Raw genomic sequence first — 23,358 nt, 5'->3', positions numbered from 1 at the left:
TGGCCACCATGCAAGAACTGAGACTGATGCTATTGGCAACCTGAGCAATGGAGCAACCCCCCGAGATGGGCGTGGATGGGAATACTGGTCACGCCATCTGCCAACCATACCGAGTGGGTGACCTCAACTACGGCTGGGGTACCATCTTCCATTCGGCATAAGTTCCAGTTGGTATTGTTGGGGATGGGAAATGTTTATTTTTTCTTTCACATTGATGGGAGGGGGGGGGATTGGGAATTTGATGGTGGTACTACATACCTACTGGGCACACGGGCACTAGGGCAGATGCATGTCCACTATGGGAGACGCAGGGAGATCTTGTTACCAAATTTCCTGCTGAGAAGGCACGGGGTGGCAGATATAGAGGAGGGAGGGGAGAATCCCAGTTGATAAGATGGTAATCACAATAGCCTCGTGGAACGTCAAGGGCCTTAACTCCCCGCAGAAGAGACAAAAAGTATAGAAGTAACTCACGGACCACCACTTTGATGTAGTAGCACTCCAAGAGACTCACCTCCGGAGAGCTGATGAATTGAGGCTTAAATACAAACAATATCCCCTTATTTATAGGTCATCAGCGCTTACTACACACAGGGGAGTAGTGCTCCTATTTCATTCCTCAACGAAATTCCAGCCTTTGGACGTCCAATCTGATAAGGAAGGTAGGATGGTCTTGGTTAAGGGTACTCTATGGGGCACGATATTCACTTTTATTGCTACATATGCTCCTAACACAGGCCAAATGAGCTTTCTTAACATCCTGCTAGACAAAGTGGACCACTTTGCGGAAGGCCCAGCTATTTTGATGTGGGACTTTAATCTCACGTAGCACTCACCCACACTGATCCGACACTGGCTCCTCCACTGTAGATATAAAGCAGAGATTACACGACTTAGGCGTACGAGACGCCTGGTGAACCCTGTACCCACAGACTAGAGACTACACATTCTACTCTCACGTTCACCACACTTATTCCCTATTGGATTATATCTTTATCAATCAAAGACTATTTGGCACGCTTAGTGAGGCTAAGATCTTTCCCCTTTCCATCTCGGACCACTGCCCGTTAGCGATTTGCTTACAGTGGGGATCGGCCCCCACTACGAACCCTAAATGGTACTTCCCAGTCTCTCTCACACAAGACAGAGTGCTCCATACAGAACCGCGGGAAGCTATCACAGAGTATTTTAAAGCTAACAGGCCTGAAGACACCTCCCCAGGTAACAATTGGGATGCCTTTAAGGCAGTCCTACGGGGTAAATGTATAGAGCTTAACTCCACCCTGAATAAACAGCGGGCACTGGAGCGGGAGAGTCTAGAGAGGTAGCTAGAACAGGCGGAGCAAGCACACAAGAACAATCCCTCCAGGGTAACCTTACGCCCCCTTACGGCTCTGCGTGGCAAGCTGAACGCAATCTACAATAGCAGGGCAGAACAAAATAGGCAGGCACCTAGCGTGACAATTACGGGAGAAGCGCAAGAGGGAATACATTGGAGGACTACAAGATGGGAATAACGGGTTGATCCACACAGATAGAGAAAAAGCTGACCTTTTCCACTCCTTTTACAAGGGACTCTACACCGCGGAACCAAAAGAGATGGCTTTGCAAGATAGCTCCCTCGGGGCTCTGCGGTTCCCTCGCATCTCACAAGCCACGAATGATCAACTTACGGCTCCTATAACCACGGAGGAGGTGGGCAAGACTATTGCAGCCCTTAAACTACACAAGGCGTCGGGGCCGGACGGTCTCACAGCCCACTTTTATAAAACCTTTGCTCCTGACCTGCTTCCCCACCTTACACACCTATTCAACCAGATAGCCGAGACTGGAGAAGTGACCCCCTCGATGGCAGAAGTAGTGATTACGGTTATCCTAAGCCTGGGAAAAATGTACAGCTCTGTGCCTCTTACTGTCCAATAGCACTCCTAAACATGGACGTGAAGCTTTACTCCACTATCCTTGCAAATCTGATACAGGATCTAATGCCTGACTTAATCTATCCCGATCGATCTGGCTTTATACAAGGGCGGCAGACGCACAACAACATCAGACGCACGATACATCTAATTGAGAAAGCCACCAAACGGGAGATACCTGCGGTCTTTGTGGGGCAGGATGCCGAGAAGGCCTTTGATCGGGTGGATTAGGCATTTCTCTTTTGCGTCCTTAAATCCTTTGGCTTTGCAGACAAATTCATTCGCATGATTAAGGCCAATTATTCATAGCCCCATTCTCGGGTTCAGGTCAATGGAGTGCTATCAGCCCCTTTCTCTCTCACGAGAGGCACTCGACAGGGGTGCCCTTTGTCACCCCTGCTCTTTGCACTAAGCATTGAACCATTCGCAATGTCGATTCGAAATAATCTGGCAATTCAGGGGATTCCCTTTGGGATAGACAACCACAAAATATCGCTTTTTGCAGATGCTGTGCTCCTGACACTCGCGGACCCGTCTCAGTCACATCCAGCATTGCAAATAGAACTAGTCAAATTCGAAGTGGCAGCCGGCTTTAAAACCAATCTTGACAAATCCTTAATCTCACCTTGCCGGATAGTGAGGCACAGGTCCTCCAATCGCAATCCCCCTTGCAGAGGACCAGCCGCTCCCTCCAATACTTGGGGATCCAGCTAACCCCACGTGTGGATGGGCTTTATAAAGCCAACTTTCCGCCGCCCTCCGTCAACTTGAAAATGATCTTAAGCGATGGAAGCCCCAATTCATTTTTTGGCTTGGCTGCATTAACGCTATCAAGATGACACTGTTGTCCAAATTATTATACCTGTTTCAGGCCCTACCTATCGACCTAGATGCTGCCTTTCTTCCTAAAATCAAATCTCTGCTTACACAGTTCATCTGGCAGAGAGGGCGAGCCCGCTTATCTTTTTCCATACTGTGGCGTTCTAGAGCAAAAGGGGGGGTGGGACTGCCAGATATTGGGTTATATTACAAAGCTTCACAATTGCGAATAGTGACAGAGTGGTTTAAAAGAGAATCAGGGAAGCACTGGCTACATATGGATAGAGGAGTGGCAGGGAGGACAATATGAGATCTAATTTGGAAAACCAAGAAAGATCGTCCCGCATACATTAGCACCCCCATACGCACCGTACTGAAGGTCTGGGACTCTGTCAGGGGACAAGGGATGGACCACATTCCCCTCCCATACACCCCAATCCACTTTAATTCGGCCTTTCCACCTGCCCTACACAAAGGCCCATTTGATGCCTGGAGAGAGGGTGGCTGCCTCATGCTTGATCACTTGTTCCACAACATCCTCACCTTTGATAGTTGCAGAAGAGATTTCCACTTACCACCAGGGGAACATTTTCACTACCTTCAACGTATGTTATTTATTATGTTATGTTATTTAGGGTTTTGTTAAGCGCTCAGCTACTCAAGCAGAGTGTCCCGGCGCTGTCAGACCCATAACCGTAGAGCTCCACCAGGGGTGAGAAAACTTATTGGCCAAACAGCCATGTCTTGAGCTTCTTTCTGAAGGCCATCAAGCTCTCACTCTTTCTTAAGGACAGTGGGAGGGCATTCCAGGCCCGGGGCGCAAGATATTTAAAGGATCGCCCTCCGATCCGGGCGCGCCTAATTGCCGGGACCGTGGTGAGAGACAGTGACGCAGAACGCAGGGCTCTGGCCGGCAGATGAAAACCGATCCTCTTCCTCAAATAGAGGGGACCAGTGCCATAAAGGGTCTTAAATGCCATAGTGAGCGCCTTGAATTCAATGCGCCTCTGAATAGGCAGCCAGTGAAGAGACTGCAGCAGTCCCGTAGCGTGGGAGCGGTGGCCAAGGCCAAAGATTGCCCGCGTGGCCGAGTTCTGCACAACCTGCAGGCGTGAGAGAAGGAGCTTCGGAAGACCCAGATAAAGGACATTGGCATAGTCCAGCCTAGATCCTATCATGGCCTGCACCGTAATTTTCCTATGGGCGAAGGAAAGGAAAGGAAGACATTTTCTTAGCATTTTTAGAATCCCAAAGCATTGACCAACTAGGCTCATAATCTGTGGTTTAAAAGTAAGACAGTTGTCCATCTTAACACCGAGATTTTTAGCCACCGAGGCCACGTCGGAAGGGGGAAACATATCCGTCGGCCACCAGGACGTCCAACATGGTTCCGGAGGACAACCGAAGAAGAGAACCTCGGATTTATCCGAGTTGCATTTAAGCTGATTGCATTGGAACCAGGTAAAAACCGCACCCAGACAGCTTTTAATGCGGTCTCCGTTGAAGTCCATATCTTTTCCACATGTGAAAAGGAGCTGGGTGTCATCAGCATATGAGACAATCTGGGCACCAAAAGACTCAACCAGCGCCGCCAAAGGGGACATATAGATATTAAAGAGAGTCGGACTTAATATTGACCCTTGAGGAACTCCCACTTCCAGAGGCGGCACTGCCGCGGAGTACGGAGGAGCCCAGACTGTCTGTTGTCGGTTGGTCAGAAAGGACTTAAACCATTTGAACACCGTTCCTCCAACACCAATCTCTGCAAGACGCCCCAATAGGCGATCGTGAGGAATGGTGTCAAACGCCGCCGAGAGATCAAGCAGCACCAGCAGTGCCTTCCCCCCGGAGTCCTGAACTTCCTTAATGGCCTCAACCACCTCCAGCAAAGCCGTCTCCGTGCTCATATTCGCACGGAAGCCGGATTGGTTATAGTTCAAAACACCATGGGACTCAACAAAATGTGAGAGGATGGACTGAACATGCTTTTCTGCCACTTTAGCCAGTGCAGGGAGCAAAGAGATAGGTCGGTAATTAGCATGATTGGCATGGTCCAGGGAAGGCTTCTTCAGAAGAGGAATGACCATCGCCTGTTTCCAGGCAGGCGGCACTATCCCTGTTTCCAGTGAGCAGTTTAAAATTGGGTTAACCATAGGGTTAATAGCATGAGCCACTTTAGCTAGAAACTTTGCGGGACAGGGGTCCAGTGGAGAGCCGGATCTCATTTTGGAGAGAAGTTCCAGTGAGACTTGAGGTTCAATAGGTGGAAAACTCATCAAACTGGGCATTCCCGGGTCAGACACAACAGCCTGGGTTTCAGGACAGGGCACTCCCCCCAGCGCAAAAGATGGAAAAGTTGCCTGAATGCTCTTAATTTTATTGGCAAAAAAACTGGCTAATTGCAGAATCCAAGGTTCCGAAAAAGAGCACTTAGGAGTGATAGCAGCTGGTGATGTGAATTCTTTCACAATCGCGAAGATTTCTTTGCTGGTGTTGGCGACCTCGTCAATCCTTTGAGCAAAGTAGGCTTTTTTGGCCAGATAAATTTCCTTATGATAGGCCTTGGCGCAACACCTATAGGCCTCCCTCAAAGGATCCAGGTAGTTTGCTCGCCATGCTCTTTCGGCTTTCTTACAAAGCCTTCTGCTGGAATTAAGCACATGCGTGAACCAAGGGGCAGACGCTCGCGAGGATTTCTTAAAAGACCGCCTAGGCGGGGCCAAATCCTCTAAACACTGCACAAGCCATGCTTGAAAACGGGCTCGGTCCAATTCTAAATCACCCGTAAGAGAGCAGGGGTGGGTTAGCCGATACTGATCGACCATTTCCGGAGTTACTCGATGGAAAGGACGCGACATCCGGGGTTTACACCCGTCACCTCTACTAGTCATAGTAATTTTAGACTGGATATTAAAAGTCACCAGAAGGTGGTCGGACCATAACACAGGAAGGGGGGGCGCAACTGTAACAGAGGAGGTGGAGAAAATCTGATCTAATGTATGCCCTTTGTTGTGAGTGGGCGACACTACATAGGGTGATAGGCCCAGAGGAGTGGTAATATCTAAAATTTTGATAGTGTCTGCAGCATCCGCATTATCAAAGTGAACGTTAAACTCGCCCAGAAGAATGAAATGCTTAAATTGAACGCTCATAACCGAGATCACAGCGTCCAACTCCTCGCTAAATGAACCAACAGGGCCTGGGGGTCTGTAAACCAACAAACCAGCGCAAGATTGAGCGGGTGAAAGTGTTAGACAAAAACCCAAAGCTTCAACCACACGAATGTCATCAGTGGGTATGATAGAACACTCAAAGCGTCGGTCAATCACCAGTGCCACTCCCCCTCCTTTGCCTTTACTCCGGTCTTTCCTTAGTATAAAGTAATTAGAGGGCAGGGCATTTACTACATCTGGGCCTGATGCTTCGCCAAGCCACGTTTCTGTAAGGAAAAGGCAGGCGGGCTTAAAATCAGAGAGAAAGTTAAACAGATCCTGAGCATGCTTGCTCGCAGACCGAGTGTTCAGAAGGGCGCAGCTGAAAAAACGTTCAACTTAGACATTGGCCTCTCACCCCTCGCATACATGACAAAGCCACGAGGGAGAAAACAGGATTCGAGAAGTACGTTAGAACGGTGGGCTCCATGAAAAGGGTGATCTCTTTCCTCTATAACTATCTGCTCTCCAACACACACTCAGCTCAACCACAATACATGTCCATGTGGGAGGGGGTGTTGCAGCATGATATCCATGACAGAGAATGGACGGCACTTTGGTCTGATATATCAAAATTCAATCACTCCCTAGAACTTAGAGAAGCACACTTAAAAACCCTAATGGACTGGTACCTTGTCCCCGCCAAACTCCAGCGAATCTTTCCGAACACAACTGACAGATGCTGGAGGGGTTGTGGGTTACTGGGGGATTTCCAACATATCTGGTGGGATTGCCCCACTATACAGCCATTCTGGGAAGAAATTTTAGCACAAATCAAAACCATGTTGGGGTATCCCATACCAACCACCATGGCAGGAGTTCTTCTGGGTCTTCGATATCTCTCCCTAGAACACCAGACCAGGGCCGACAAAGCAGTCATGTGGACTTGTATAGGTGCGGCGGAAGTGACAATCGTGGCAGCCTGGAAGAGGAGGACAGCTCCTTCCCTCTCAATATGGCACGCGCAACTGTGGAAACTTCTCTGTCTGGAAAGAATGGTGGATATATTCCGCGATGATTATAAAAGCTTTGAATATAAATGGGGTCCATTAGTTGCCTTCCTTACGAGAGGCCTGCCATTGGCGGTGGGTCCTCCGTCAATCAGTGACATGCACCTATTCCATTTCTAACATACTGCACCTTTGCCCAGACGGCCACCCAACTTCCCTACGTAGTGTCACCACCACATACCTAGTTATTAGGGGGGTAAGGGGACAGTTTTTTTTTTTTTTTTGGTTTAATCGTTTGGAATATCATCTTTTTCTTGGAGTGCCTTCCCGGTTGGAAGGTTGAACTGTTAGCCTGTCACGACACGATGGACTGTGCAAACCTATTTTTGAGAACAGGACATACTAAGACTATGAACTTTATGAAACTGTACAGCTTACTATAGATTTTTTTCTCAACGGATTGGCATAGAGGTGTCCAAGCCAGTATCCTCCGCCTTGCTTTCTCTCGTGACAGTGTGTATTGTATCCTAAGACGCTGATACTCCGGTTGTTGTGAACCTAACAATGTCTGTTTTATAAAATGCAAATAAACATATGTTTGATAAAGAAATGCATCTTGAGACAATGGCCAATACTCAATGCTGACGATACGACATTAGAACGTCTTCCCCCTAAAAATCCGACTCACACTACTACTGACATTTGGGGCCTTAGGCCTATGATGGGCCATTTCAAATGTGGAGGTTGAAGTGTTTGCCAATGGAAAGTAAGGAGTTTGCATTCAGAAATATCAAAATAACGCTGAGGCAATTTTCTAACTGTAACACTGCCAATGTTGTATATGCTATCTTTTGTCCCTGTAACTAAATTTACATAACCCAAACCACCCAAAAGATCAGAATCCGGATCTGCGAGCACCGAAGCAGCCTTAGATGCAAGACACCCAACGCACGACTTGTGGAACGCTTCACGGACCAAGGATACATGGAGAATGACTTAAAACGGCAAGTCATCACCGTGATAAAACTTCCACCGAGAACCACAGACATCAGCACCATCCTCAATAGGAGGAACTAAAATGGATATTACACACTAATAGCCTACATACTGGGCTTAACAAAATGGAGGATTGGACTAATTTGATTTAATCTGTGCATTGTTCCATTGAATCTATGACCTTTGTCTCATACCATTCAGATAAACTTTGGTGCCTTTGAGAGAAGTCATAGTATTCCAACCAGCACATCTATCCCACTATACTATAAGGTGATACCAAAGGGGATGATGGACGGAGCGCTTGAGCAGATCAAACACTCACCCCCAGTCAACTGATCTGGGTTTAATCCATCATCATTCTTTAGCTCACTCCACCACCCCAGTTCAGACATGGCCATATGCAAATCAGTCTGACCCTGTGCCTTATGGGAACAGCCCAGCCCGAACTGCCAAGCCAGGTCATCCCTGGACCGGAAACAAGCATCCTGGGACCGGTGAACGATGAATTTAGGCCCAGATCTCTATACTGGGGTGAATGTATGACATTGTTCTGCATTCTGTCCATCAACTGTTGTTTTTGCATTTGTCACCCTGAGTGGGACAGGTATGCTCAGACGTGAGTCCCGTGCTCTCCATGCCACTGGAATCAAGCTATCCTGGCTGAGGAGGAGTGAAACCCCGAAACCGGTCCTAGGATGCTTGGTTTCAGTCCAGGGAGGACCTGGCTTGGCAGTTCGGGCTGGACTGTTCCCATGAGGCACAGGGTCAAGAATGATTTGCGCATGGCTGGGTTCAAACTGGAATGGCATGGTGAGCAAAAAAATGATGGATTTAGGCCCAGACCTCTGTACTGGGGTGAATGTATGACATTGTTCTGCATTCTGTCCATCAACTGTTGTTTTTCCACTATACTATAAGCCACATATTAACTGATCATGAGAACATAACTTTTTCATTCCTTTACCTAGGTACTTCGGCTTTGCCACACTGTTTGTGAGTACTCCTAACGATTGTTTATATGTTGCTTCAAACACATGTCTCTAACATCTAATTGATCATGAGAACGTAATCTTGTCACCACTTCTTTTCTGATTAAATCTCTCAGGTGCTCTCCAATCTGAATGAGACCGTTAAAAAGAATGTTGATGCGGTAGCTCAATTGGATGCTATGTTTCATATTGCCTCAGTCTTTTATTAGAACTACTCTTCTTATATCATACACAATGCAGGACATCATTCTGAGATCGCCCCACACTGGATTCTTACTGTTAATTTATATCTATTTTTACCTCTCTTACCAATTGTTTCCTGCTCACCTTTCAGACTGACTGTCTTGATGCTCTTTTCATTTATGATTTCATTCTCTGCACTGCTTAACATTCACTATGGTTATGACCATATATCTTTAATTTTCTCTTTTCTAATGATTATACTCTGTCACTGCGATTTTATTCTTCATCCCGTTACACTCTATTTCGCTCTTCCATCATGGTGCCTAAATTCCACCATTCACAAGCTGATATCACCTGCATGCTAGTTTGACTCGTACCGCCGCCTCTAGTAGCCCGAGTTAGGCGCAATACAGCTTGCTCATATTGAACTTACTTCCACGGTTATCACCCAGGCACTGGATTTTTTTGCCCCTCCCTCCAGGATCCCTTTTGTGGGATACCTGGATCATCGCGAATTGAAACCGGATCACGACATTATGCTTCAACCGGTAAGTCTATTTTGCGGTTTGTTACTTTTTGCCATTTTGATGCAGTCCCGTAGGACCTTGGTGATGTAGCTCATTCTCTCTCCCAGGCCAGTGGAAAACCCCCGCCCTCATCGGGGATCTGATGCTAAGGGATCAGTTGTGGAGACAGACGGGACTCCACCATCATGCTGAGACGACCCGTATTTTATCCAAGCAAGTTTCACCCTCGCCTCTACACTGGCACTATGCATGTGCGCTCTACTGAAAAATACCCCGAATGTAACTTTGATTCTATTATTCATTATTACTGCTTAGGTCACCTTTCTTCTCCTAGCCCTAACAAACACCAATGTGGTTTCCTATATAATACTGTATACAGAGTATCAACAGATTAGCGGATCTGTATACCCAGCTCCATAATATCACCCTGTTTTTACGGCCTATTACAATCTACTCTATTTTTGCAACTCCTATAATCACATTATTGCTAGTTTTTATTTGGCTTGCAGCACTAGGGGCATGTTGGCACTTAGATGTAGGTTACCTCACCTACGTTACAGGTTTGATATGCACTACACATTGGTGTCTTGACCAAACGGTTTTATCTGGAACCGTTATAACCCCTTGTCTTCTTCTCCCCCCCTTCTTTTTCCTTTTTTCATGTTTTCTGCTTGCTCCCCTTTTTTCCTTTGTTGTACAGGCTATCATTCAGGCAAACAAAATGTTGTGTCCTGATGATGATCACCCAATTCTAGTTGAGATCGAAACGTCGTTGACTTATGTATCTTGAATTCAAATTGGCTCATGTGAATTTCTGTGGAGCATAAGATGCCTTTTCTATTGTGACTGACTGAAAATGTATTTATTGTTAAAGTCACCATGTATATAAATGCCTCAGGTCTGGAAATCTGTTGACTTCCAACCTTCTGCCCACGTAATTTGTACATGTTCTTACTTTATGGTTCCAAATTATTTTGTATTTAATATATGTACTGAGTCTTCATTTGGAGAATGTCAACACAGATCCTATTGTGGTTCTGTGTACCACTGTCCATTATCCTATTGAAGGGACCAATGTCGCTTACAATGTTATTTAAATTACATAAATCATGCTTTTCCTTTTAGTTAAAGCTGCAAATGTTTTAGGATGTAAGCAATATGACTCTGATTTGGTTTTATTTTATGATACATCAATATAATCTAACAATATAATAATATATTCATACTTTTTTTAGATAAGTCAATTACTTCTTTCACCACCTGTATTTTTTCTCAAAAAGATTTAGAATGTATTTTAATTATCTTTGGTAGCAGATAATTCTTCTTCTTATTATCTGTGTATCTTTTAGTACAAAGATCTTTAACAAAAAATAAATTAATTGAATTCAAATCACATGAAGCTTTTTCAAGCATATTAGCACTTGTTTTTTTATTTTACCACTACTAAAGAAGTGAGGAATTTTCTTCAGTAAGAGCCTTTAATGTTTTCATTACTTGGCAACTTGTTATTTACAAACCCATAACACCGTAAGGTGGTGATAAGTATTTAAATACAAATGTCAATACTGTATACACCTAGAAGTATAGCAAACTGCTTTTTTGAGTGCCCATTAATTATTATATATATTCCTGTTATTTAAGATAAGTCAATTGCTTTCTCTTAACATGTTTTCTTCTCATTTACGATCTAGAATGTATTTAATTTGCGATCATGTTCTTGTTATTGGTATTATTTGTGTATCTTTTACTATGGAGGCCTTGAACACAAAAACAGAATGAATTGAGTTCAAACCACACAAGTCTTTGCTCAAGAAGTTGTTCTTTTACAATACACCACTAAAGAAATGGGAATGTTCCTTTAATGAAGTTTTTAACATTTTCATTACTTAGCAACTTGTTATTTCCAGGCACACAAAACTGCAAGATTGTGTTAACAAATATTACATTAAAAAACGCTAAAACAATCTACATTGAAGAAATTCTATATTTTTTTTTAACATTGAAAAGCTGACTAAAAAGAATTTGATCGGCACCCACTACCAACCAGCTGCTAATAACTATTTAGATGCACTTAAGTATGCAACACATATTCATTGAGGCACCCCAGGTTGTAATCCTCACATATTACAACCTAAAGTCGTTTTCATGTAGTTTTTCTCTGTTTCTCGATTATTTACTGGCGTTTAGACACATTCCAAGTTCAAGGTCTGTGACAGCATACACAATCAAAACACAAGGGGAATGAGCAAAAATTGGAGACATCAGGGAGAGGGGCGGGGGTCCCAGGGAAAATAAGGCATCTTCACATGGACTAACATTTTTCACTCGTGCAAAAGAGAAAACTGTTGGTCAACAACTATAACTGCTGATACAAATATTTATGATGTGAATAAGTAGAATCCCTGAGTCAGAAGGGTCCAGGAGAAGTAACTCCCAACTGTAGTATATCAGGAAAAACTAAAGGGTGGGGAACACCAACAGGCACAGTTGCAGATTCGCAGTAGTGGCAGACCAAGTTATATAGGGAGTGGAGGATAGAGAAACTGGACTAATGTATGAACAGGCCCCACACTTCTTCCAACTGGTGTAGATGGTCTTCCAATGTAAAGGGGACCTTCTCATACGAAGCTACAGTATACATGTTGCTCAATCAATGACTGTAAAGTATGAAGACATTCGAGTTCAAGTGGCGTAAAATACCCACTTTGGCCACAGCCAGAGCTGTAGCAAAACACCTATACCTGTAGTGTGGCATCAAGGGCAAGACTGATGAGTCATATAAAAGTGCAAACCTACTCATCAAAAGCGGATGGAGCCCAGGGTCGTGCTGATCGAGTCCCACACCTCGTTCCAATAGGTCTATAGCTGCACACAATCCCAGGCCAAATGGACAATATCTCCATATGGGTCACAATATCTCCAGCAGGTGGGGGTCACGTTTCATGTGAGCTTTAAAATGTTTTGCTGGAGACAAGTACCATTTGTATAGTATTTTATAAAAGTTCATTTTAAGATAGGCTTCTTCCTTCATCCTTCAATTCTGTTCCCAGCCTAGCCGACCACCAATCACTTAGTAAGAGGGTCATCAGCTCATGTAGTTTTTCTCAAATAGGCAGGTCTCCCAAACTATTTCCAGAGTAGCTTTCCTAGTGTGATCTTGAAACATTCATATGGTAAACATATTTCTGCCGAACCAACCATCGAGGTACATATATTTTATAACTTTTCTCATTTACATTTCACGTAGCCTTTCATAGGCTGTGAAATGTTAATCACGTCTGCACATGTTTTTCTTTCCATGATCCATCTCATGCTCTGTAAGTCATGAAATTAAGCTGCAAAAATTGCTAGCAACTTTACAATTTACTAAATTTTTATAGATTTATATTTCCTGAGCACAAATATTGTGATTTTGTCATCACATCCTCTGTGTGTTGTCAGCATTGTTACCTTATCGCAATGATTCCTTGATTATGCTGATGAGACAAGAGTGGAGCCTTAGTTATCGGAATGAGGACATGCTACTATTACTTCTCGGGCTCTACATCAGGAGTCATTACATTGCAGGTAAGTTTTAAGTATTTTGCTTTTGCAGGTTTTCCCTTGGCTGGTAAGTTTTGTTGTTGTTTTTTTTTAAGTGCAAGTCCCGAACATTTATATGATAAATGCATATTAGAGGCTTAAGGTTGAGTGGTTTATAAATGTTTTCTGAACCTCCAGCCTGAGACTGCTGATATATGCTCATCAGTGTTTTGAAAATGTGCATTTCTATTGGGGATAATATTCTAAAATTTAAAAGCAAAAGGAACAATTGATGAATGGAATGCTGAACAATGCAAACATTCACCCCCAGTCACAAAGATCCATCGTTCTTTTGCTCACCACGCCACCCCAGTTTGGACCCAGCCATTTGCAAATCAGTCTTGACCCTGTGCCTCATGGGAACAGTCCAGCACGAACTGCCAAGCCAGGTCCTCCCTGGACCGGAAACAAGCATCCTGGAACCGGTTTCAGGGCATCGGCCCATATTAGCCAGGCTAGCTTGAATCCAGTGGCGCAGTGAGCACGGGACCCACATCTGTGCATACTCTTCCCATTTAGGGCGACAAAAGCAAAAGGACCAATTGATGGACGGAATGCTGAACAATGCAAACCTTCACCCCCAGTCACAAAGATCTGGGTTTAATCCAAAAATCTTTTGCTCAACACGCCACCCCAGTTTGAACCCATCCATATGCAAATCAGTCTTGACTCTGTTCCTCATGGGAACAGTCCAGCCCGAACTGCCAAGCCAGCTCTTCCCTGGACCAGAAACAAGCATCCTATTTATTGCGACAATGTGAATTCTTGTAAGCCAAATATTAAACCCAAAGAACAGAATAAGTAAATTAAAAATATGCATTGTTAAATGTGATTTTCTATTGTAGAACATTGAAATTATAGAGCAGGTTTAACAAGACATATATAAAGAAAGAAAGTAAAGTGCAATGTGAGACAATAACTTTTTACAGGTTCCATATTTCTAATGTTAATTTTCAGACATTGGTGAGGATTCATTGATAGATGCTTGCATCAAGGATAGGCCTGCAAGGGTGAACCTATCAAGTGTGCTGATTAATGTTCTGAGGGCAGCAGTGTCATTGTCAAGCATTTGTCTTCTATCACCACTTAAAGAAAGATAAGATGCTGCAATAACCAACTATTTTATTTTATTCGTTAGGGAAACTAAATATCCTGCAGATGAATTCAGAAATGTAAAATATAGGAGGTATTTCATAGTAGACACCTTATTTGTGAAATATGAGCTTTCAAACCACTGGTAAACATTGAATAAGAAGGCTTACCCGCTAGAAATAGATATCTGTGTTCACACACATACACATAAACATACATGCAGTTAGGGATTAGTGAATTTCATATGTAATAATTATAATTAGAAGATAAAATGGGTTTCATTTTTCATAAATAAACTTAAGGTTACCCATATTTAAAGTAGATTGGCATATAAAAAAAGGAGTATTTAATCTTTTAATTCTGGTTTAATTTTATTATTCCATGGAGCAAGTTCTAGTACCAGCTCCCCACTTTGCTTCACGCCGCTCACCCCAGCTGCCTGGTTGCTCCCCATTTTACACTGCTGTTTATCATATTCATAGCCTTTTTACATTGCTGTTATCATTTTCATAATCTTCGTATTCCTTGTGAATAGCCATTTCTCCTTCTGTAACATTGTATCTTGTAATACTGTTATCTACCTGTTAACTCTGTTTCTCCTTCCCCACAGCCTTTAATTTTATAGCCCAACTGTACTCTTTATGTATCTTACCATTTTCACTCTTTGCTCAGCATTTTCAGTGTTTTTGGCTTTCTCCAATGTCCCATTGCCACCGCTTGCTTTTCCCACCATTTCTTTACTTGCCTCCCAGTGCCCCTCCCAGAACCTACTAAATGGAGGCAGCCAACCTGCGGGCACACCAAAGACAAGCCCATCTGTGCCCATCCGCGCCTGGACCACGCCCACTGCCAGGAACCCTAGTGCTCCTGCCACCTGAAGGAACACCGCTTCCGAGCTCCGTACATTGTACACTGCAACAACAACTACTGCCGCACCTCGGTCTATGGTAGAACCTTTCGCCTGCCGGCACTGCTTTCCACCTGCATCCCCAGAGCACCCGCTCAATACACAGTCTTGCTGCAAACATGCCACCGAGATCTGGCACACCATCCCCTCTCTCACCCCATGACATCATCTTCCTCTCGAGACCCGGCTCAACCCTGCATCAGCGCTTATCATTGCCTCAGCAGTGCCCAATGGCTATAAGATAACATAGCGAGACCACGTCAACAAACACGGAGGTGGAATCACCATAAATCACAAGGAAGCCATACAGTGCACCACTACCGCACACAATGCCACCCCGATCATGGAGCATCTCAACTTCCAACTCTGACGGCAAAACCACCATCAAAGGCATGCTCACTCACAGACCTCCAGGACCTCGCCTCAACTTCTGTGATGCCATCCCAGACTTCATTGCACTGCTCTCCATTGACTCTAAGCACTAAATCTTCTTCAAATACCTCAATTTCCACCCCGACGACCCTGACGACATGAACACCACCAACCTCCTTGAAAGCATGAGCATGCTCAACGAGTCACCAATCCCATGCACAGCGCACACGCACAGTGCAGGACACACACTCGACCCCATTTTCACAGCCAGAGTCAAGTACAGCCACATCAATGAACTCACCTTGACAGACCACACCATCATCCCCTTCATGATCACTGATCCTACCGGCACAACCACCAAACCGCCCTACACCCCTCACCCCGCTATGTCCAGCAACAGATGGACTTGGTAGGTATATGGTTTCCCCTTCTACGGTGTGCATTTTGTAAAAAAAGGTATTGAGAGAGTATGTTGCATCCAGAGTTTTGCAAGGAGGGAAGTTGATTCCTCTAGCAGCAGCAGAATGCGGAGTCTTTCTTCAAGGACTGACAGAGCAGGCACCCAGAGGCAGGAATTGTCCATGAGCCTAGTGCTTATATTGGCTTCCACTGTTCAAGTTAATATTTTCCGGTTTTGAACTAAATATTATGGTGTAGCTTACAATCAGAAGAGTTCCATTAAACATTTGGAATCAACGGATAAGGCAGTTATTTGTGGATGTAACTTCGTTGCATGGGGCATGAGGTGCAAAGATAATATAAGCCACATCTTGGTGACGTCACATTAGCATATAATTCGAACGTGTTATTCCAAAATGCACTGAGAGAATTATTAACGAGATTCCGCACATCACTCAGGAATGAGACACTTGGTTGGTTTTATTTTGCAGACATTGGAGTTAGTGGCCGCACATTCTTAGTAATGTGTTATTCTTAATTGTGTATAATTACTAACGTCTACAGGCTGGAAACTTGGCAGACCTTCCCTCTAAGCATCTGCATGTTTTCCCTTTTGTAGTCATGCTCTGCAAGGCAAACACAAGCTGAGCACACTTCCACAGCACTCCTGGCCTAGTGACAGGCTTGAGGCAGGCTCTGAATGCATAATTGCACTTTAGCTGAGAATGCCAAGTCTTTCGAGAATCTATGAGGAGCGAGCCAATGGAGACTCAAACATGGCTGTGTTATTCTTAGTTTTCGGCACCCTATGTTCACATCTTTTACCGGGGGTCTCTCCACAAGGCTTAAAAGCCCAAGGTCACGTGTACATTATAAGCTGTATAACGGTAAGCAAGATATATGTTCCTCTTAGTAAGTGCTTATGGTCACTCCATTCAAATGTAATAAAACATTGCCCTTGTGAAAAATAGACCCCATCTATTTGATTTATTTTATGAACGTTTTATATTTTGTGGAAATTACTCTAGCGCGTTAGCCTGCTATACAAGTAAAAACATAGACAAATATATAAAGCAAATGCAGAGATTTTGATTCGATTACTGGAGTCCTTTTGTCAGCTATGAATAGGGAGGGTACAAAGAAGATTAAGGGCACCCCCTGCCACCGTAACGGTAAACGGGACCGACCGCCAGAGGTGTGGCGGTCCCGCTGTGCCCATCAGGGTGGCAGTCGCATCCCGCATATTTAACATTGCGGCAGGCGGTGCTGTATGCAGCACCCACCACAATGTTAGAAATGCATGTTGTGCATTGGCATGCAGAACGTGAAAGGCACCCCACGGTGCCTGCCACCTTGTGTATGACAATGAAGGGGAGTAGCATAGGTCCCCCCAAGTGCAGCCCCCCACAACCCTTCCGCCCCCCCCTGGGGACCCGTAACGGGCCCCCAAAGCAATCTCGGCCGGCCTTTCCATGGCGGCATTGTAGAAAGGCCTTTCTGAATGCCCATGATAATATGAATTAGCACAGCCACCATATTGTCTCCCTTTTCTGTCCGCTGTGATACCCCCCGCCATGCTAATTTGGTGGGGGGTAAATGGCGGGCAGGCAGGGATTTATCATGGGCGGATCGCCACTGCCAGTCGGGCGGTGGCGATCCGCCAGCGATCATGATGACCCCCTAAATGTCTGCTGGTTGGGTGGTAAAGAACAGTCATATAAACTTGACATTAAAGGTGTCCAAGACATTGAAGGAAAATAATCTATAAAGAAATACATGTGATAATATGAAACATTATATGAGAACGTGGAATGTGGGCAAAATGAATCTTTCCCCATTTCCCACACGAGGACAGGGGTGTCGTGGCTGCAGGTAATTCTGGGCCCATCTGTCACCAGGAAGAGCTTCGCCCTCTTGTGTAAGGTCCAAACGTGCATATTTTGGCTCACGCTAATGTTCATAATATTTTGGGGTTTCTGAGGACAATTCAATATTTCAGGGTTTAATCGAGATACAGGTTATAGCTGACCGTGTAGTTTCCATCGCCACACAAACCTGGTTTTCACAAGGGCTGTTGTAAGTATGAGTTTTTAGGGCTTTATGTATTTGCAGTTTTATGGAGCACAAACCAGAAGTGCTGGTTGCACAGCAAAAGCAAGTAGCCCACGGGTGTAATTCACTGATAATTGGGAGGAGAAAATGCTGGTGTATCAAGTGGCACCACTCAGACAAAACTATACCACCAAGCTATGGAGGCCTTTGATTAATGGCTGCTGACAGGAGACAAGTGCAGATGCCAGGAAGAATTCAAAAACGGTTGCAGTCTCAGGGCTGAGGAGGTCAGGTACCCGAGCATGAGGTATGAAAATGTTGAGATTGCCATTGACTCTCCGAGATTCAGGTATCCTTTCTGGGCATTCCTTTCTCCACAGTCTTTTTAACAACCAAAAACTGGGTACTATTCCTTGCACACATTACACCCATAATACTTTTGGACTCCTGTTGGCCCCCCATTTTCTTACCCATGTGTAGCCCTCGCCCCTCTCCTACAAGTGCACCCTGCAGCAGAATGGAATTCTCCAAAGACGAAAAAATAACACATGCAAATCTGCAAAGGCAACCTATCTCTGACTTCATCTCATTCATAAGCACGAGGTTGTGGTGCAACACACTGCGCAGGTTCTGCTTACGGGAAGTAGGCGCATGTAACAGTAGGGCAGCACAGAAAATAAAATATCCTTGCAATCTAAGATTTGAAAGGAGCAAGAAGAACACAATCTTACCAGGCAGTTGAAGTTTGAAAAGACATCAGTGGTGAGCTCACAGCATCTCCTTTTAATGTGTGCACAGCCTGTGAACTTTGAGAACGAGTCTGTACTTGGCACGTGTCCCGAGAAGGGCTGTTCCACTGGCCTTGTCCCTGCTGCAGCCACTTCCCCTGGATGCCCCACCGTGCCAGATAATACTTGCACCACTCATAGTTCCTTACTGCGTAATACAGAAAGTCCAACACCAACAAGATGACAACAAAAAATCCATAGATCCACACGCCGACCAGTGCGCTGTAATTGCTGGAATAAATAAAACAGAAAAAAAAATGAATATTCAGCAATATATTATGTTCATGAGCTTGAACTTCCAATGGAAGAACATATAAAGTATGAAATAGGCATTATATTCTATTAATTCGAATAGGTTTTTTGAAAATCGGGAGTAAAATATCAAATTTATTCAGTTTAATTGATCATTTATAAACTCATTTCATTTTAAAATGCACTGACAAACTGTCAATGATACAGCAAAGGTCCTATAAAGGCAGTTAATTTACAAACACCGTCAACAATCAGGGATTATGTTTAAGGCACTGAATAGACTTTTAATGAGGATCTAGAGACACTCAGATTGAGACTTTTGGAAGTTATGTACTCAATCCTCATTTCACTGTGCGAGCTAACACACGAAGCAAACCACTGTTGGAATAATATCTTCAACCCATCTCCTCCCTCCACCCGGCGCCCACACTAGGTTTGCCCCTCAGGAGCACTGGGGCAGTGCTGACAGTCTCCCCACCTTGTGTGTCTTGATGTGGTCCATTCGCCTACCAGAAACCGAAGAGATGACAAAGTCTAGGCAGCAGAAGAAAGCAAATTCGATCAGCAATGATCAGCCGCTTGTCCTGAACAATTCCTCCTCTCTATTAATCAGGAGACTGCAAAATAAGCCCAATACCGCTCTCAGATCAGGAACCATCCCTGACCCCCAAAACGCATGTCATAACCATCACTTCACTAAAGAAGCTGAACGCAAAGCCTAGGACTCTAACAAACTAGAGTACTAATGCTAATCTCACTTTGAGAAACAAGATCCTGGCGGAGGTGATGAGATAGGTGGAAATTAGCTACTTTCCGCATGACCATCAACCTGGGTTTAGACCCAGGAGAGATATCAGGACAGTAGCAGCAGATACAAAGGAGGAACTGCTCCATCTGAATAGTAATACAAAAGCAGCCTTCTCACGATTCCTCCTTTCTGCAGCGTATCACCCTGTTGATCACACTATACTGCTACAGACAGTAGTAAATTGGAGATAGAATAGGGGACTTGCCTTTTCCTGGATTCATTCCTTCCTCTCTAAATGCTGTCAAGAAGTGAGGACCAGGAGAACTGAATTAGCCACACATCTGATATACTGTGTACAGTGCCTTCAAGCATCAACACTTCTATCATGGATCTTGCTTAATATTTATGTGCTCTCCCTAGCACATCATCTTGAGCAGAATCAAGTAATATTACAAATGTAAATGATGAGACTCTTAACCTTTTCCGATTGAATAAGAACTCAAAAGTACTACCAATATCACCACATGCCTAGACCATGCCCTCCAGTGGATGAGGCAGAGGTTCCCAAGAATGAATGGGACCAAGACTTAGATCACTGTAATGGGAGAGTTGAATCTCTCTCACTACTCTTCAAATGGCCCACAAGGCATTGGGACCACTCCAAAAGCCAGGATCCTGGCCTTACTCTTAAATGTCCTTCACTCCACAAATCACTGCAGTGACAAAGGGATCAATAGCCAGCCCTCCCTAATCTTTTACATCTTTGCACCATTCCAAAGCGAATGAGACCCTTCATCACTTGCCTCCCGAGCACACATTGCTAGGTTACAAAGATTGTATATTCAGGAGAAACAACCTTAACAACGCGGGCATCACATCGCAATGCCATTACTACACAAGTCATTACATCGACTTGCAGTAGATGGCGTGCTAACATTAGAAATAGTATAGTTTACTATTCCAACACCTTCCCTACTGTTAATAGGCTGGAGTTGGAATGGTAAATTATACATTTCTAATGTCAGTGCGCCATCTACTGCAAGTCCATGTAATGACTTGCGTAGTAATGGCTTTGCGTTGTAACGACTGCATTGGAATGGCACGAAAAGTAATGACTCGTGTTGTAACGAGTCATATTCATAATCAGGCAGTCAGAAAGTGCCTTAACTTTAAAAATAACAATAAATTAAAAATGAGACCGCATCAAACTTGCTTTGAATGTCCTCCAGTGGATATGGATCAAAGTTAGGATTAAATTCAAGATTATCAACTACTCCCACAAAGCTTTCTTTGAAGACTGCCCCAAGTACCTATAGAAACTAGTTGTACCATACATCCCAGCTAAAACCTCTGCTCACCGGCTGAAATATTCTGCAGCAATGGCAGTACAAATGAATAAACCACAGCAGAAGATCCCTACGAGCACAAGGCCAAAGACAGTGAAAAAGGTCAGAGTTTAGCGGAGATCTGAAACCAACCATATATACTTCATGAAACTTTTTGAACTCATTCTGATGGAACTGCCCTATTAACAGGGACCTTTGATTGCAGAACCTCAGCTAGGGGCCCCTCCCCTACCTGACTGGATGTCTACTCCTCCTCATGTGTTTTCTTTCTGATATATTTTGTTCTATCTTTCACTCTAAAATCACTGAAAGGTTACAGGCCACCAGTGGTGGCTCAAATAGGGTGTACTGCCGGGCGGTGAAGCGGGGTTGGGCAGGGGCAGGGTGTGGTGTAGTAAACTCGGACATACGACGGAATGGAGGAAAGTCTTTACTCCGTTCCGTTGTATGTCCGAGTTTACTACCCACCACCCTGCCCCTTTCCCGCCCCACCCCACTACCTGCAGCACGCCCTATGCGAGCCGCCACTGCAGGCCGCGTACTATAAAACTCCAAAATAGATAACAAAATTAAATAAATGCATGCTTTTTTTGTAATTCCAACGAAGTTGTTCATGTGGTGGATGAATGTCCATAGGTGTTTCTTTGTGGATTACCTCTTACTCTGATGCCCAGACAAACACCTTGTCGTTTTCATCAATACATTCCTTTACTAAGGTCTCCAGATCATGGTATCTGAACTTCTTTGTTCTCTTCCTTCCGCTATAATCTTTATCCTCCAGCTCCTAGAAATGTCGGCAGACCATGTTCACCTCCTGCACTCTACTGTAAGTGCACTTCCTGGTTCTGTGATGTCATCAGTGACCGCTCATGAAACAGTCACAAATTGGGGGGGCGCTAGAGAGCGCGCGGTCAAGATGGCTGCGTCCGAGTGAGGCTCCTGAGCAACGGAGCCGTTTTCCTGCGGTTATCCTGCCCGGAGTGTGCTGCGGGGCCGCCGAGACTACCTGTCCCTGCCCGTGGGCTCCCGGCACCCGATACATCGAGCGGTGGCGGCGGGGGCGGCCTCAGCCTGCGTGCCGCCCCCCTTGGGGATCTGACCGACGGACAACGCGGAGAGTGCTGGAAGCGGCGTTCGGCCGCGCGCATCACCCCACGCCGCGGCCTGCCACGAGGCGGCTGGGCCACACGTCACACAGCGGACCGACAACGGGAGGACTGGGGACCTGTGAGGGGGTCCCCCTGGGGCGATGGTACGCTTGACGCCTGCTACGCTGCCGGCGCTGTGCTGGCACCCCTCACGCCGTGACTCTGCCAGTCCCTGGACATCGGGGGCCTGCTGTGGTGGACGGAGGAGGACGACATTGTGGCCGGAGGCGCTGGGAGGGGACGTGACGCCCGCACCGCCCGGTGGCCCGGTGAGTGACCTACTGTGGAGGACCCCTCTCTAGGCGTGGGGCCGGGGACGGGCCCCTGGTGAGCGCCCGACTGCTGCCCCCTGGAGGCGAAGCAGACACCTGTAATGGCGGAGGCGACCCTGGCGGCCTCGGTGTGACCCTGCTACCCACGTCGGTGGATCTAGATTGGAGCGAGGCTCCTGGGGGACTGACCACTGATCAGCTACTGGACACGGGGAGGCGGCTGCTCCGGATCCGACGGAGTGCGACCTGGCGCACTTTGACTACTGGTTGTCAACAGCTCGCGGTGCGCCTCCCCCGCTGGCGACGCTGCCATGCGCCCTGACACCCTTGGTGCTGGCCTGACTCGTGGCGGCGGGGCTGGACTCCCTTTGCTAACGGCGCCTGGTAGTGATTGGAGCCCCGTGCATCACTGAGCCCTCTGAATGCCATCGGCGCAGCAGCTGGCCATGGGGCGGCTCCGGAACAAGCAGGCCGAGAACAGACTGAGGGTGGACGGCCCTGCTGCGACGGCGGAGCGCCCTGTAGTGATCGCGGCGCCGCCCGCATCGACCCTGGAGGCCAAAATGGACGCCTTGTTGGCGGCGGTCGACCGACTGAGTAACACACTGGAACAAACCCGTACCTCGCTGGAGTCCCGAATCGACAAAGTCACGGTGGACTTCACCCTGCTCCACGCCGATCATCGCCGGCTGGCGGACACTGTTGCCGGTCACGGCCAGGCGCTACAAGATGTGCAACCGATAGTGCACAATCACTCCGCCACCTTGCAGGATCTGATCGACCGCGTTAACACTCTTGAAGACCG

At 45.7% G+C, this 23,358-nt stretch overlaps 1 protein-coding gene across 3 annotated transcripts in view; it reads right to left on the bottom strand.

Moving 5' to 3' along the window:
• The window catches only part of SHISAL1 (shisa like 1), a 607,509-nt gene that overhangs the window by 152,851 nt on the left and 431,300 nt on the right, over positions 1–23,358 (bottom strand). For 2 of the 3 annotated variants that reach the window (XM_085652450.1, XM_085652449.1), the window contains one exon: positions 18,727–19,018. In XM_085652450.1, the coding sequence (XP_085508576.1) occupies positions 18,727–19,018 (292 nt within the window). Of the gene's footprint in view, positions 1–18,726; positions 19,019–23,358 lie in introns of those variants that run through there. The other variant, XM_085652451.1, reaches the window with a different exon arrangement.

Source organism: Triturus cristatus, chromosome 4_1 (assembly GCF_964204655.1).
Source record: "Triturus cristatus chromosome 4_1, aTriCri1.1, whole genome shotgun sequence".
Lineage (NCBI taxonomy): Eukaryota > Metazoa > Chordata > Amphibia > Caudata > Salamandridae > Triturus > Triturus cristatus.
Note: the sequence above shows the minus strand (reverse complement) of the source record. Positions and strands in the feature narration are given on the sequence as shown.